The sequence below is a fragment of the Loxodonta africana genome, chromosome 9 (genome assembly GCF_030014295.1).
Source record: "Loxodonta africana isolate mLoxAfr1 chromosome 9, mLoxAfr1.hap2, whole genome shotgun sequence".
Classification (NCBI taxonomy): Eukaryota; Metazoa; Chordata; class Mammalia; order Proboscidea; family Elephantidae; genus Loxodonta; species Loxodonta africana.
In genome coordinates, this window is record NC_087350.1 from 19,149,011 (window position 1) to 19,164,698 (window position 15,688).

The window sequence follows — 15,688 nt, forward strand, 5'->3', positions numbered from 1 at the left end:
ACTGAGGGCACTGGTGAAAAACAAGGCTCCAGGAATTGACGGAATATCAACTGAGATGTTTCAACAAACAGATGCAGCACTGGAAGTGCTCACTCGTCTATGCCAAGAAATTTGGAAGACAGCTACCTGGCCATATTTATGCTTATTCCCAAGAAAGGTGATCCAACCAAATGTGGAAATTATAGAACAATATCATTAATATCACAGGCAAGCAAAATTTTGCTAAAGATCCTTCAAAAGCGGCTGTAGCAGTACATCAACAGGGAACTGCCAGAAATTCAGGCTGGATTCAAAAGAGGACGTGGAACCAGGGATATCACTGTTGATGTCAGATGGATCCTGGCTGAAAGCAGAGAATACCAGAAGGATGCTTACCTGTGTTTTATTGACTATGCAAAGGCATTTGACTGTGTGGATCATAACAAATTATGGATAACATTGGGAAGAATGGGAATTCCTGAACACTTAATTGTGCTCTTGAGATACCTGTACATAGATCAAGAGGCAGTTGTTCGGACAAAACAAGGGGATACTGATTGGTTTAAAGTCAGGAAAGGTGTGTGGCAGGGTTGTATCCTTTCACCACACCTATTCAATTTGTATGCCAAGCAAATAATCTGAGAAGCTGGACTGTATGAAGAAGAACGGGGCATCAGGACTGGAGGAAGACTCGTTAACAACCTGTGTTATGCAGACAACACAACCTTGCTTGCTGAAACTGAAAAGGACTTGGAGCACTTACTAATGAAGATCAAAGACCACAGCCTTCAGTATGGATTACACCTCAACATAAAGAAAACAAAAATCCTCACAACTGGACCAATGAGCAACATCACGACAAACAGAGAAAAGACCGAAATTGTCAAGGATTTCATTTTACTTGGATCCACAATCAACACCCATGGAAGCAGCAGTCAAGAAATCAAAAGACGCATTGCATTGGGCAAATCTGCTGCAAAGGACCTCTTCAAAGTGTTAAAGAGCAAAGATGTCACCCTGAAGACTAAGGTGCGCCTGACTCAAGACATGGTATTTTCAATCACGTAATACGCATGTGAAAGCTGGACAGTGAATAAGGCAGACTGAAGAAGAATTGACGCCTTTGAACTGTGGTGCTGACGAAGAATATCGAATATACCATGGACTGCCAAAAGAATGAACAAATCTGTCTTAGAAGAAGTACAACCAGAATGCTCCTTAGAAGCAAGGATGGCGAGACTGCGTCTTACATATTTTGGACATGTTGTCAGGAGTGATCAGTCCCTGGAGAAGGACATCACGCTTGGCAAAGCACAGGGTCAGCAGAAAAGAGGAAGACCCTCAATGAGGTGGATTGACACAGTGGCTGCAACAATGAGCTCAAGTATAACAATGATTGTAAGGATGGCACAGGACCAGGCAGCATTTTGTTCTGTTGTGCATAGGGTCACTATGAGTTGGAACTGACTCTACGGCACCTAACAACAACAAGACCTATAACAGTGGAGCTGCTCTGGTTGAGAGAAGGTAGACGCAGTGGAGGGAAAATACCTGGCCCACGCAGCTCCACAGGCTCTCTATGGCTTCTCAAGCACAGTTGGAAAGCCACTGCTACAACTGATTCTCAGTTATCCAGTTAATAAGAAGTCTGATTGTTCTGACCACAAGGCATGAACCAAAGTATCACCAGAGAAAATTCCTAGGAGGAAACAGCCATTTCTTATTGTTACCTTTATAAATCCAGACTTATAAGGAGAATTCAGCGATGATAAAGGGAATGAAAGAAAAGGTAGGTAAAACTCAAGATATTATTATTTTGGTCATAATTAACAGCATTTTCCCTGCTTCGCCTTAAGGCCAAATGAAACAAAGCCATACAAACAATAACCACTGAAAATATGGATCATTTTAAAAAATTATTCTAAATCTTAAAAACAATTAGATAAAAATCAAGTGATCAAATTTGATTTCCTCACATTGTGGAGACGAGGCAGATGTTAACATCTTGCGCACTGTTGAACTCCTTCACGATCTTGATTCTTTCCTCTGACTTTGTGCTCCCATCAAGTCGCCGGAAATCAAGCCCAGCCGCCATGCAGTACTGTTGCAGCACATCAAGCAACTAGGGGGGGAAAAAGCTCGTTGCCGTTGAGTCAATTCCAACTCCTAGCGACCCTACAGAGCAGAGAACTACCCCATATGGTTTCCAAGGAGCGGCTGGTGGAGTTGAACTGCCGATCTTTTAGTTAGCAGCCAAGCTCTTAACCACTGTGCCACCAGGGCTCCGCAACTAGAGGAAAGGTAGGTACTAATTCTGGGCTGAATGTGTCTGGCACCATTACAGAGATCAGGTTACCGTCACTCACTTCTTTCTGATAATTACAAAAGAAACATACTTTTCTCACTTCTGACCCAGCTATTTCTCCCATTATCCTGAATTGATTTTAAATTTCAGCAACTTTTGCTTTAAAAAAAAAAAAAAAAGGCAAGCCAATCTTTCCAAAGAAAACCAATCTTTCATTTTTTTAAGCTAAAAGAAAGTAATAAAACCAAATAAAAAGAAAATTATTGGATAAATCATGTATAAATATATTTTATTATTTGTGTAGTTTTCTAAGTTCTAAAATGTCTTGAAAAACAGTTATTATTAATAAAAACATCAAGAGAAGATAAAAACGTACCTTTGAATTTGCTATTTGACAGTAACCATTGTATAAGTAAGCCTCAAGTGTCTGTTTTCAAACTTCAGGTTGCTCCCCTCACTACCTTTCCTACAGCGTGTATAAGACAGAAAGGTGGTCGGAAGCTGCTGCTGTCACTTATGTGTTATGCCTCAGGGCTCAGGGCTGGAGTCAGTCAAGAATGTACTTCGGACAAAACTCACCTTGGTGGAAAAGGAGAAAAGGAGAACTTTATCTTTGTTTTTTCTGCAGTGATTTAAAAGCTGCTGAAGGACCTGGAAATGAACCACGGAACATTTGAGAACCAGTTCCAGTTAAAAGTACACTTTATACATAGAAACAGCATTTGACAATTTCATACAAATTATTTTTCTACAACACTAACTTCAGTCACCTTTTCTGAGTCTCTTCATTTTTGCCAAGTTAGAGCAAGAAAGTATTAAAAATTATATCAAATGTTATTCATAATCATATTGTCAGTGAGGAAGTGAAGTTCCCAAAGGCCTTTATTTCATCTCATCTGGCTTTAATAAAAGGGAAGCATGTAGATTACGGGATGCATTTAAATGGATTATTCAATTTCTAAAATACATTTTCTTTATACTTACAATATGTTAAGATACTACAGTACAGAGCAGCATTCCTTTTCGGAAGTATTTCAGTTTTCTCTAGATAAATGTAATGAAATGTGTTCAATTACATCTAGGTTCTAACAGTCTTGATATTTATTTTTTTTTAATAAGCAGCCAGATATACACCGCTTCTCACTTTCTCCCCTCTGTTTCTCTATTTACAGTAAGCCCTGACTTCCAGATTCTATTCTGACCTCAAAATGCCACCAATCTGTCCACATACACGGTGTTTGCTGGGAGGAAGCAAGTAATCCAAAGACTTGTGTATGATGAAGCGACCCTGTTATTATTTAAATAGGCATTTCCACATCTGGCAATCACAGCTCCAGAACACCATGGAAGAGCAATCCACAGAAGTAAAAAAAAAAAAACAAAACTTCTATACTAAGATTTTTCTGAACTATGTGATAAACACTTAAGCAACTTTATTAATTCGAATGCAAACTTTTAAGTAAGAAAATTTATACTCAATATAACACTATCTTTGCGTTACGCTAACTTTGACCCCTAGTCCTAAAACAGGCAATGAAATCTAAAAAATAAATTCTATTTGGCTAGCCAATCAAAAGGTGAATAAAAACGTCACAGATTAGGTAAACAGTATTTCAATATTTGGAGAACATATAAAGTAAGTTACATTTACATTAGCCTTTTTTTAAATAATTGATTCTATATGAAGTATGTACATTTGAATTTCACATAAACCATTAACGTTTTAGATCATGAAATTTACTCGGATTGTTTGGAGTGGTATCATACCTGTTTGTGATTTTAAGTATTCTTGAATATTATACAATAAAAACAAGTACAAGTAATAAGAAAAGTGAGTGCTCTGAGACTGGAAGTCTTTATTAGGCTAGTTTAAAAAAAGACTAAGTGAATATGAACACTAATATCCTTACCAGAAAATTTCAAAAATGACAATATGAGTCTGCATCTTAATAACACAGTTTGTCCTCCACAGAATAGGAAAATCCGCCTGTAAAGGGGTCCTAATTTTGGGGGTGCTCATAGCTAAGGAATCTCAGCACTAAGCTTTCCTCAAATTAGTCAGGTAGGTCTAGAAAGACAAACACAGCCCTTACATGATTCCAGCACTGCGGAGCTGGATTTCCCAGTCTCTGTTTTTTTTCCTTTTTCTACGGCCAGTGACTCTGGTATTTATCAGGGGAAAGAAAGTAAGGATTCTTAATAGGGGAAACAGAGAAATTTGTGACCATCCCCTGCGTAATAGTTGAGGTCAACAAAGACCTTACCACTCAAGAGAAAGAGCTAGGGTTCATTAATGTAGCTTTTCAGCTGTGAAGGCCATAGCAGACATGATGTCCAGAGATGCCCAGCAGCTCTGCATTGACCTTTAAGAATGGCCGAGATCTTTCATCACCTGAGTTCAAGAAGTACATGCAACTCAGTTATTTGGCATTCTTAACCCCACAGGCAATAATTTCATGGTAAGCTTACCGGTTCTGCACCACCAGATCAGTGCATCAACACCAGATCACGGTGTAAATCAAGGGATGAAACACAGTCCTAGAAACACATCCCTTGCTTATTACTCTTGCTCTTTTGTCAGGGCTTCTCACAAAACTAATACATTACTTGCTTCCTTCACATATAAACGCATCTGCCCTGTCTCCAGCAACAATTTATGCTTGCTTTTCCCTTCTAAAAATCATAAAGAAAAGTAAATCTAATAATTATTTTAACCAGATATCATTATTCCTAGATACAAAACTCAAATTAAAAGTGTGTTTTAAATCATATATTTGCACAGTGGTTGAGAACTTGGCCACTAACCAAAAGGTCAGCAGTTTGAATCCACTAGCTGCTCCTTAGAAACCCTAAGGGGCAGTTTTACTCTGTCCTAGTGGGTCACTATGAGTCAGAATCGACTTGACAGCAAAAGGAATAAGAAAATTAAATGCAGTTATGAAATTCCAATTAATTTCAAGAGTTTAACTTTAGCAATGAATACTGCAGTTTTTAAAGTAAGCCATGATTTCTGGAAATATTTTATTGGCTTAAATTATGGAATAGTAGGGCCTCAGTTCTAAGCTAATTGGGTTTTTTATATTTTTTAATATAAAAATAATTAAATAAAAGTCAATAAAATGGATGATTAAAAATAGATTTACTATTGTTAGAAAATTTATTGGATTTCCCTTATTTGTTGTGATAGCAAATCATATGATAATCTCATAAATACAAATTTGTTTATTTAAAAAATACACGCACAGATTTTTAAAACAATTTAGAGGTCTCAAGTAATTTAAACTATGGGGAGCTTATGTAGTATAACTATTAAAAATATTTCCAGAATATTAAGAGAAAAAAAATTGATTACTTTGAATTACTTCCTCTTATTCCATCTGGCAAAAGAAATAATTTACCTTTTTCTTAATTATAACTTAGAGTTGGGATTGCTTTGTAAAAATATTTAAATTCATAAATAAAGACCTTTGATAGTTCATAAGGGGTTAAACAAACTAATTCTGTTTTGAGGAGACCAGAAGTTGTTAGCATTTCATGCCTCCTGTCCAGGGCAATGCCCAGAGGCCTGGGTGGTGACTGGAAAACCTAGCTGTACTTTTCACACCCCTCCCTCAGTAATGCATCACCAAGAATGGCACCCCTACAGGTCAGCTTCCCTGTGTAAAACAAATGTTCCCTTGCCATCAATGTGAAGACTGAATAACCTTACAATCTTAGTTGGCAAGTAAAAACAAGAGGCAGAAAATTCAGTCTAGACACAGAGGACTTGTCTACCTTTAACTCTTCAAGCAGTTGTTTTCTCTAATTCCACACTAACTCCTATCCCATCGTCCTATTAGCATTAGCCTTTATATTTCCGGGAGGTAGCTCCCTGGATCCTTGAGGTCGAGCTATTACATATATGGTAGCAGCACACATTTTTAGAGGGCATGAACCCAACACACACATAAGGAAAGCCTGAAGTACATCTGATGCAGCTACTGCTAACTGCGAACCGACGTGTGCACACATCTGTACGCGGGGTGGACAGTAAGCTAGTAAGGGCTGACATAACGCCACCAGGTAGGTGCCTTTGGCCACCTCTCTCCTCCCTGACTGGACAGCTGTTCTGATTAGTTGGTGTCTCTGCTATACTACTTGATAAATATTCTGTATATTATCCCTACCTGTATGCAACTTGAAAGAAAAGCACTTACCTTCATTTTTCCACTGTATTTGGGGTCAGAAATTGTTTCAAAGGCTGCATCTTTGCTTTTCCGAACAAAATCTGGGAATCTAGAAAATACCTGATCGCATATCCTACTGATAAGCGTTTTCTTGAGGGAAAAAAGGTAGAAGAAAAGAAATTTCAACTTAAACCATGTAAACTTATATAAATTGAAACTGTGAAAAAAAAGTCATTCCTATTCAGAAGGAACATATTATTTTGAAGATTTTGCCTTTTTCTGAGTCAGAGTAATAATTCAGAAAACTTTAAAGTGATATGTTACCACATGGCTTTGCTGAAATCGTAGATATTGACATGACTACTAACTTTATCATTACTTTTTTAAGGTTTCCAAACCAAGGAGCCAAATACTCTCCAAAGAGCAAACAGTAACTATCAAAAAACAATGTTAAATTCTTATTTCCACATTTTTAGGCAAGTAATACACACCTTCTACATTTGTTTGTCAACCACAGTCTCCCCCTGCAAGGTATTTTCATCAGCACTGCTATGCCAATTGTTTTTTACATGTTGTTGTAAAAGAAATTAGCTCATTTTTACAAAAATACTTTGTCGGGGGAGGGCACCGTTGGCAAACAAACATAGAAGGTGTGTGTTATTTGTGTAAAAATATGGTAGATTAAAAGTACATTCAAACAGCATCAAAGCTGTAACAATAAAAAGATAACAAAATAATTAAACAAAAAGGTGTTTAGAAAAAATCTTTTATTTATATTGTACTCTAGAATAAGAAACAACTGGAAACAACCAAAGTGAATCACTGCATTTACGACTCAACTTTGAAATAAACTGATTTTTGCTAGTTTGGAGAATACCTCTAGTATTTAATATACCGATTATTATAAATCCTTATTTTAATCCAGTAGTTTAGATACATGCAATTAGATAGATTATTAGTGGAATATGACTGATTCATCAGTTACACCAAAGGGTGTAAGAGAAAATAAATACACAAACATTATCAGAAGCATAACAGAAAGTTCTTATTTTAATTAAAACTTAAAATTTCTCACTTTGATTAAAGAGTTATGTGTGCATACTCCTTGACACACAAATTAAAAAACAAGCAAGTCAGTTGCCTTTTAAACTTCATACAAAAATAACTTAAGGATATTTGGCTAAGAAATTTTATTTTGTTGTTAGGTGCCACTGAGTCGATTTTAACTTATAGTGGTTAGCAGCTGAGTGTTTAACCATTTTCACCACCAGGGCTCCTTTAGGAGAAATTTTATACCAAATATGAAACATTTACATCAAATAGCATCACAAAGAAATAAAAAAAACCAACTCAAACCTGCTGTTCAGAGGTGCTCGCAGCTTGAAGTAGAGCGACATGGTTAGCTACTTTCTGAAGGACGGCAAGGTAACTGAAATATAAGGTTTTCACTGTTTCACCTTGTGAATTGGTCTGCAATCAGAAAAATACAAGAAATAAAAACAAGTACACCCTCTCCTTACTTATCAACATGGTTAGGTTTCAAAGACCAGGTTGTTATGGGAAATTGGTGTTATGGGAAAATGGAGGATGATCACATCTGATCACAAAATGGAGGATAACTACATCATTACATAACTGCCAAGTTACATCATTACATAACTGCCAAATTACCTCATTACGTAGCTGCCAAACCACTGAGAATCAGGGCCCAGCCAAGCTGACACATAACCTTAGCCATCGAGGCTGGCATTGCTCTCGTCTCGTACCTTAGCATTTGTTACTGCCAGGTATACATTGTTAATGTATAAAATAGTCAGATAGTAGATTTTTTACTTTTGTTGTAAATGCGAAATGTCAGATAATGAGACACTCAGTAAATGAGAAGGTGTAAAGGATTAACATAGATATGTAACTGTTTACATCACAAAATATATCGCAATAATATTTATTCTGAGAAAAAGACAGTTAACTGCTTATACAAAATTTTCAAGAATTGCTAACGTGGAATCATACTTTTGGTCAATTATACTACAGTGATTTTTTAATTAAAAAGAAAAGAGAAAGTCCCCATTCCAGAAAGCCCTTATGCTCATGGTACAAAGTGATAGAAATGCTACAGTTAAGAGGTCCCTAATAATACAGCTCTCTGGTGCATGGACAGTATCACAGCGATTCCTTTACTCTCTCCTCCCATCTACGCTGCAAGGCTGCCTAGGAAATGGGGCTATTACAAGAAAGTGAAGTGGTTAAAGGCAGCAAAATAAATCAGCGATGGAACAGATGTCAGTCTAGATATTTACTCAGGGCCCCTCTCTACACATAGATATGTGACAGATAATATGATACTAAAACCAAGGTAAAAAAAGAGCAGGAAAAAGAGATAAAAAGTAAAAAAGCACAACTGAATATGCTTCTAAATAAAAGTAAAATATACTTTCTCTATTCTACCGATCCACAATTTATATTAAATTCACAGTTACCAAATATCAGAATATCTTAAGCCTACCAAAGAGTAAGTTAGTTTTAATATATTGTTACACTCTTTCACTCATTCCCCACATTCAATTAGATAATTCTATTTCATTAACCTCCTGAATGCCTCTCCAATCTGTTGTCTCCTTTCAAAACTCTCACATTTCAGATACTGTCAATCTTCTCAAATGCATTCTCCTACACACAGGATTGGACTCAAACGTACCAATGATGATGAAGATGGCGCAGGACTGGCAACATTTCATCCTATTATACATAAGGTTGCCATGAACCAGAGCTGACTCAATGGCAACTAATAACACCAGCAGGCATGGGATTGAGATCTTTTAAAGTACATATTTAATCTCCTCCCTTCCCTACTCAAAAAACTTCAACAACTTCTGCCCATCACTTTCAAAATCATACCTCTGCCCCTTGGTAAGCCCCACATATATGTCCACCTTTTCTCTCAATCCTCACCTCCCTCATCCTACTCATTTTAACTCCTCCAGTTGTAGGAAGGCTTGTTATGGATTGAATTGTGCACCCCACCAAAATACATGTTAGGCTCCTAACCCTTACTTCTGTAGTTGAAATTTAATGTAATATAAAGTAATCACACTCCACAATGCGATCTAATATAATGCAATCGGTCAATCAGTTGAGGTCCTACCAGTATAGAGTGGAGCCTAAAGCTAATCACTTTTAATTTATAAAAAGAGCAGAATGGACACAGAGGTGCGAACAAAATGGGGAAGACAGATGCCATGTGAGGATTGTCCTCTACAAGCCAAGGAAGGCCCGGGGCTACCAACAAGGAAGGAATTGACATCACCAAGACCCTCATTTGGACTTTCAGCCCCCAGGACTGTGAGAAAAGAAATTTCTATTCTTTAAAGCCAAAAAAAAAAAAAAAAAGTACATTGGTTTGCTATCAACAGATAATGAGAAACTTCCTGAAAATGAAGTAAAATTTCAAGACGAAAGTAGTATACTTCCAAAGACAAGTTGAAAGGGAGGACATAAAATTGAAATCTACTTTCAAAAATAAGTATTTGAAAGGATATTTGAATACTGTATTTCATATGCAATTGCTATCTAATGTCTTAAAATATTTTTGAAAACTATTACTTTTTTTTTTTTTTTTATAGCTTCCAAAGTTAAAGACCTATCAGAGGAAAAGTTATTTCATTTGCGACTTACTCTTACAACAGCATAGAGTACTATGTAACTAAAAGCAAGAGAGTGAAGACATCGTACTGTGATGCTTGCCTTATAACAACAATTTCTCCTTTTTCGGCCACTGTTGCAGGTACAAGGCTCAGAAGACCGGAGTATCAAAGTTATATCTTCTGTTTCTAACACTGTTTGATAGACAGCTTTCTGGAAATCTGTCAGAGAACAATACACCATCTGTCAAGATAAAACACAAGGAAATTATTAGTATCTTTTTTTAGCAATAATAATCACCATGCACATTAGATTTTATAGATTATAACAGTGAAAACTGCTCATTAACTAATTTTCTTCCCTCTAGTTACACTGTTATGACAATTTCTCCTTATTCTCTTATATTACTGGCCTCCCAACCCCCTCTATACAAATTATAACTTCACTTTCAAATAAACCTCATTGAGTTCACTCATTTTTTATTTAAAAGGAATCAAAATATGAAAAGCAAATGTGATTTCCTTATATATTTCTTGATATATTGTTGGTCTTTTCAAGGCTCCATATTAGCCCATCAGGCAAATAAGCGATTAATATTTACGTCAAACAAAAAACATGATAAGGAAAAATTCTGAAAGATTTCAGAACAATGGAATGGACAATACTTACTGAAATACTTGGAAATAGAAAAAAAGGAAACAAACAAAAAAAACTTTTGATAATATTGAAAACTGAAGAGAGCATTTATGTTTAATACCTTAGCAGAAACTCCTAAGATTAGTAAAGATAAGAATTAACTAAATTCAGACTAAAGCAATTACAAATTACTATTTTGTACCCAGGTTTAAGAAAATAGGATAAAACAATGCCACTAGGGCTTTGAGAATTCCCATTCATTGCAATGTAATCCATAATTTGTTATAATCCCCACAGTCGAATGCCTTTGCATAGTCAATAAAACACGGATAAACATCTTTCTGGTATTCTCTGATTTCAGTCAAGATCCATCTGACATCAGCAATGATATCCCTTGTTCCACACCCTCTTCTGAATCTGGCTTCAATTTCCGGAAGTTTCCTGTTGATGTACTGCTACAACTACTTTTGAATGATCTTCAGCAAAATTTTACTAGTGTTTGATATTAATGATATTGTTCGATGATTTCTGCATTCTTTTAGATCACCTGTCTTTGGAATGGGTACAAATATGGATCTCTTCTAGTCAGCTGGCCAGGTAACTGTCTTCCAAAGTTATTGGCATAGATGAGTGAGCACCTCCAGCCCCACATCCGTTAGCTGAAACATCTCAATTGGTATTCTGTCACTTCCTGGAGCCTTGTTTTTCATCAATGCATTTAGTACAGCTTGGACCTCCTTCTGCAGTACCATCAGTTCCTGATCATATGCTACCTCCTGAAATGGTTGAATGTCGGCCAATTCTTTTTGGTATAGTGACTCTGTGTATTCCCTCCATCTTCTTTTGATGCTTCCTGCATTGTTTAACATTTTTCCCGTAGAATTCTTTAATATTGCAACTTGAGGCTTGAATTTTTTTCTTCAGTTCTTTCAACTTGAGAAATGCCAAAGGTGTTCTTCCCTTTCAGTTTTCTATCTCCAGGCCTTTGCACATTTCATTCTATTACTTTACTGTGTCTTCTTGAGCCACGCTTTAAAATTTTCTGTTCACCTTTCTCACTTCATCATTTCTTCGTTTCACTTTAGTTACTCTACGTTCAAGAGCAAGTTTCAGAGATTCTTCTGACATCCATTTTGGGCTTGTTTTTCTTTCCTGTCTCTTTAAAGACCTCTTGCTTTCTTCATGTATGATGTTCTTGCTGCCATTTTACAACTCATCTGGTCTTCGGTCATTAGTGTTCAATCAATCAAATCTATTCTTGAGATGGTGTCTAAATTTAGGTGGGATATACTCAAGGTCATACTTTGGCTCTCGTGGACTTGTTCTAATTTTCTTCAACTTCAACTTGAACTTGCATATGAACAACTGATGGTCTGTTCCACAGTTGGGCCCTGGCCTTGTTACGTCAGATGATATTGAGATTTTCCATGTCTCTTTCCACAGATGTAGTCAATTTGATTCCTTTGTATTCCACCTGGCAAAGTACACGTGTATAGCCGCCATTTAAGCTGTTGAAAAAAGGTATTTTCAATGAAGAAGTCCTTGATCTTGCAAAATTCTATCATACTATCTCTGGCTTCTTTTCTATCACCACGGACATATTTTCCAAGGACCAATCCTTTTTCTTTGTTCCCAGCATTTCAGTAGCATAGTAGACCATACGATTGCCTGATTCAAAATGGCAAATACCAGTCCATTTCAGCTCAGTAATGCCTAGAATACTGATCTTTATGCATTCCATTTCATTTTTGATGACTTCCAATTCTCCTAGATTCGTACACTCCACGTTCCAATTATTAATGGATGTTTGCAGCTGTTTCTTCTCATTTTGAGTCACACCACATCAGCAAATGAAGGTCCCAAAAGCTTGACTCCATCCATGTCTTTAAGGTGGACTCTACGTTGAGGAGACAGCTTTTCCCCAGTCATCTCTCGAGTGTCTTCCAACCTAAGGGGCTCACCTTCCAGCACCATATCAGAAAATGCTCTGCTGCTACTCATAAGGCTTTCACTGGCCAATTTTCTTCAGAAGCAGACTTCCAGGTCCTTCTTCCAAGTCGAAGAATGGGAATTCCGAAACACTTAACTGTGTTCATGAGGAACCTGTGCTCAGACCAAGAGGCAGTCATTCGAACAGAACAAGGGGATACTGCATGTTTTAAAGTCAAGAAAGGTGTGCATCAGGGCTGTATCTTTCACCATAGCTATTCAATCTGTATGTTGAGCAAATAATCCAAGAAGCTCAGCTATATGAAGAACATGGTATCAGGACTGGAGGAAGACTCGTTAACAATCTGCAATATGCAGATGACACAACCTTGCTTGCTGAAAGTGAAGAGGACTCCAAGCACTTAGTGATGAAGCCTTCAATACAGATTACACCTCAACATAAAGAAAACAAAAATCCTCACAACTGGACCAATAAGCAACATCACGATAAGTGGAAAAAAGATTGAAGTTGTCAAGGATTTCATATTACTTGATCCACAATCAACACCCATGGAAGCAGTAGTCAGGAAATCAAATGACACACTGCACTGGGCAAATCTGCTGCAAAATACCTTTAAAGTGTTAAAAAGCAAAGATGTCACTTTAGGACTAAGGTGTGCCTGACCCAAGATATGGTGCTTTCAATCACCTCATATGCATATGAAAGCTGGACAATGAATAAGGAAGATGAAAGAAGTAATGATGCCTTTGAATTTCGGTATTGGCAAAGATCATTGAATATACCATAGAGTGCTAGAAGAATGAACAAAGCTGTCTTGGAAGAAGTACAGCCAGAATGCCCCTTAGAAGTAAGGATGGCGAGACTTCCTCTCACATACTTTGGACATGTTATCAGGATATCTGGATAAGGACATCATGCTTTGCAAGGCAGAGGGTCAGCGCAAAGAGGGAGACCCTGAACAAGATGGACTGGCACTGTGGCTAGAACAATGGGCTCAAGCCTAACAATGACTGTGAGGATGGCTCAGTACCAGGCAGTGTTTTCATCTGTTGTACACAGTGTTGCTATGAGTCAGAATCAACTTGATGGCACCTAACAACAACAAGGTTACGGAGGAAGGAGCCCCATTAGCACTCGGTGCTAACAAAAATGGTGGTTCAAACCCATCCACTGGCCCCCAGGAGAAAGATGTGGCAGTCAGCGTCCATAAAGATTTACAGCCTTGGAAACCCTATGGAACAGTTCTACTCTACCCTATACGGTTGCTATGAGTCAGAATCAACTCAGTGGCAATAGGTTAGGATAGGTTAAGGTTATGGGAGGTTCAATTTACTCTGTATTTCTAGTAGCACCAGAAATTCATAAATCCTTCTAGATACAGCTGTATGTAACTAGGGTCCTAAAACTAAATATACCTATAATTGGACTTTGAGGAATGTGAACAAGGGAGGGAACCCTCTATTTATATGTGTTATATCTTTAAATCACTATAATAGAACAGTATTGCAATAAAAGATGACAAATACATGTGTCTGAACAAGAGTCCTGGGTGGTGCAAATGGTTAAGTGCTTAATTACTAACCAAAAGGTTGGTGGTTTGAACCCATTCAGAGGTACCTTGGAAGAAAGAGCTAGAGATCTACCTCCATAAGGTCACAGCCTTGAAAACCCTATGGAGTGAAGTTCTACTCTAACACATGGGGTTGCCATGAGTTGGAATCGTCTTGAAGGAAACTGGTTTGGTTTGGTTTTGGCTTATATAAAACAGTGTTAGATAAAGTATATATAAAATATTAGGAACATCTTGACCCTCACCTTAAATATAAAAGCACATCTAAGAAGAATTAAAAGAGAACTTAGAAGATTATAGTCCATGATTAAAGTGTGGAGGGTATTTTGAGTCGCTGTTTTTAAAAAAACATTAACATTTACTAAACACTTCTGTGTCTTGCATTTCACAACAACCACGTGAGGCGGGCATCATTACCATCATTCCCACTTAACAGATGAGGAAACCAGCGTTTGAGAGACTCAGCAAATTGCTTAAGTTTACAAAACTCTTAAGCAGTGGAGCCAGGATTCCAGGCTATAATATTTACAATTTATAACATGCACAACTTTTTTGTCATATATTTACTGTTTTGTTGTTCCTACTAGATTGTTGTTGTTAGTTGCTATTGAGTCGATTCCAACCGATGACAACCCCATGTGTGCAGAGTAGAACTGTTCCACAGGGTTTTCAAGGTTGCGACCTTTGGGAAGCAGATCGCCAGGCCTGTCTTCCAAGGGCCTCTGGGTGGGTTCAAACTGCCAACTTTTCAGCTAGTAGTCGAGCACTTAACAATTTGTGCCACTCAGGTACTCTCCTACTAGGTAGAGAGACAACTAAAAAATATACACAAAATTACGTAAAATATTTTTAAAAGTGAGGTTCATAAACTATTCCAATTCAGTAATAATATTTGCTTTAGATAAATATCAAAAATCAAATGCTGTATCAATTTCTCCCACTTGCATATCAGTATCATTTTTTCCATTCAAATATACTTTTTAAAGTAATAATCAACTGAATATCCTAAGACTAGAGGGCATGTGATAGAATTGCCCTTATTTAGGACCACATTAATTAGGTTCAGTTCACAGTGATTTATAGAAACTTTATTCTATTGCCTGAACTAGAAGAATGACAAGATTAGAAACTATCAAAGAGGACCACAATATTAAAAAAAAAAAATCCTCTGAAGGTCAACAACTCAAATACTCTTGAATAATTACCACAATCTAATTGTCCTACAAATTCTTAAAATTAGGTCATTCATGTAACAGCATGTAATAGCATGTAACAGCAAATAGCATTCTACAAGAAACAAACCTTTGGGGAAAAAAACTCTTAGCCACCTAGGTCCTGTAGGTACCAATGGATGTACTGGGTGGTGGTCAGTGGACAGTGTGGGAAGAACAAAGTATGAACGGAAAACACAGTAGGGAGAAAAGCTCTTCCTTCTTCAC

General features: G+C 37.1%; 1 protein-coding gene across 10 annotated transcripts in view; it reads right to left on the reverse strand.

Annotated features, from left to right (window-relative positions):
- ERCC6L2 (ERCC excision repair 6 like 2) overlaps positions 1–15,688 on the reverse strand; it is a 167,345-nt gene that overhangs the window by 112,894 nt on the left and 38,763 nt on the right. For all 10 annotated transcript variants that reach the window (XR_010322946.1, XR_010322945.1, XR_010322947.1 and 7 more), the window contains 5 exons: positions 10,195–10,335; positions 7,807–7,920; positions 6,481–6,600; positions 2,864–2,935; positions 1,956–2,101 (listed from right to left, as the gene is read on the reverse strand). Coding sequence is in view for 6 of the 10 variants with exons in the window: in XM_010587479.3 (XP_010585781.2) it covers positions 1,956–2,101; positions 2,864–2,935; positions 6,481–6,600; positions 7,807–7,920; positions 10,195–10,335 (593 nt within the window). In the remaining 4 variants the exon portion in view is untranslated. The remainder of the gene's footprint in view (positions 1–1,955; positions 2,102–2,863; positions 2,936–6,480; positions 6,601–7,806; positions 7,921–10,194; positions 10,336–15,688) is intronic.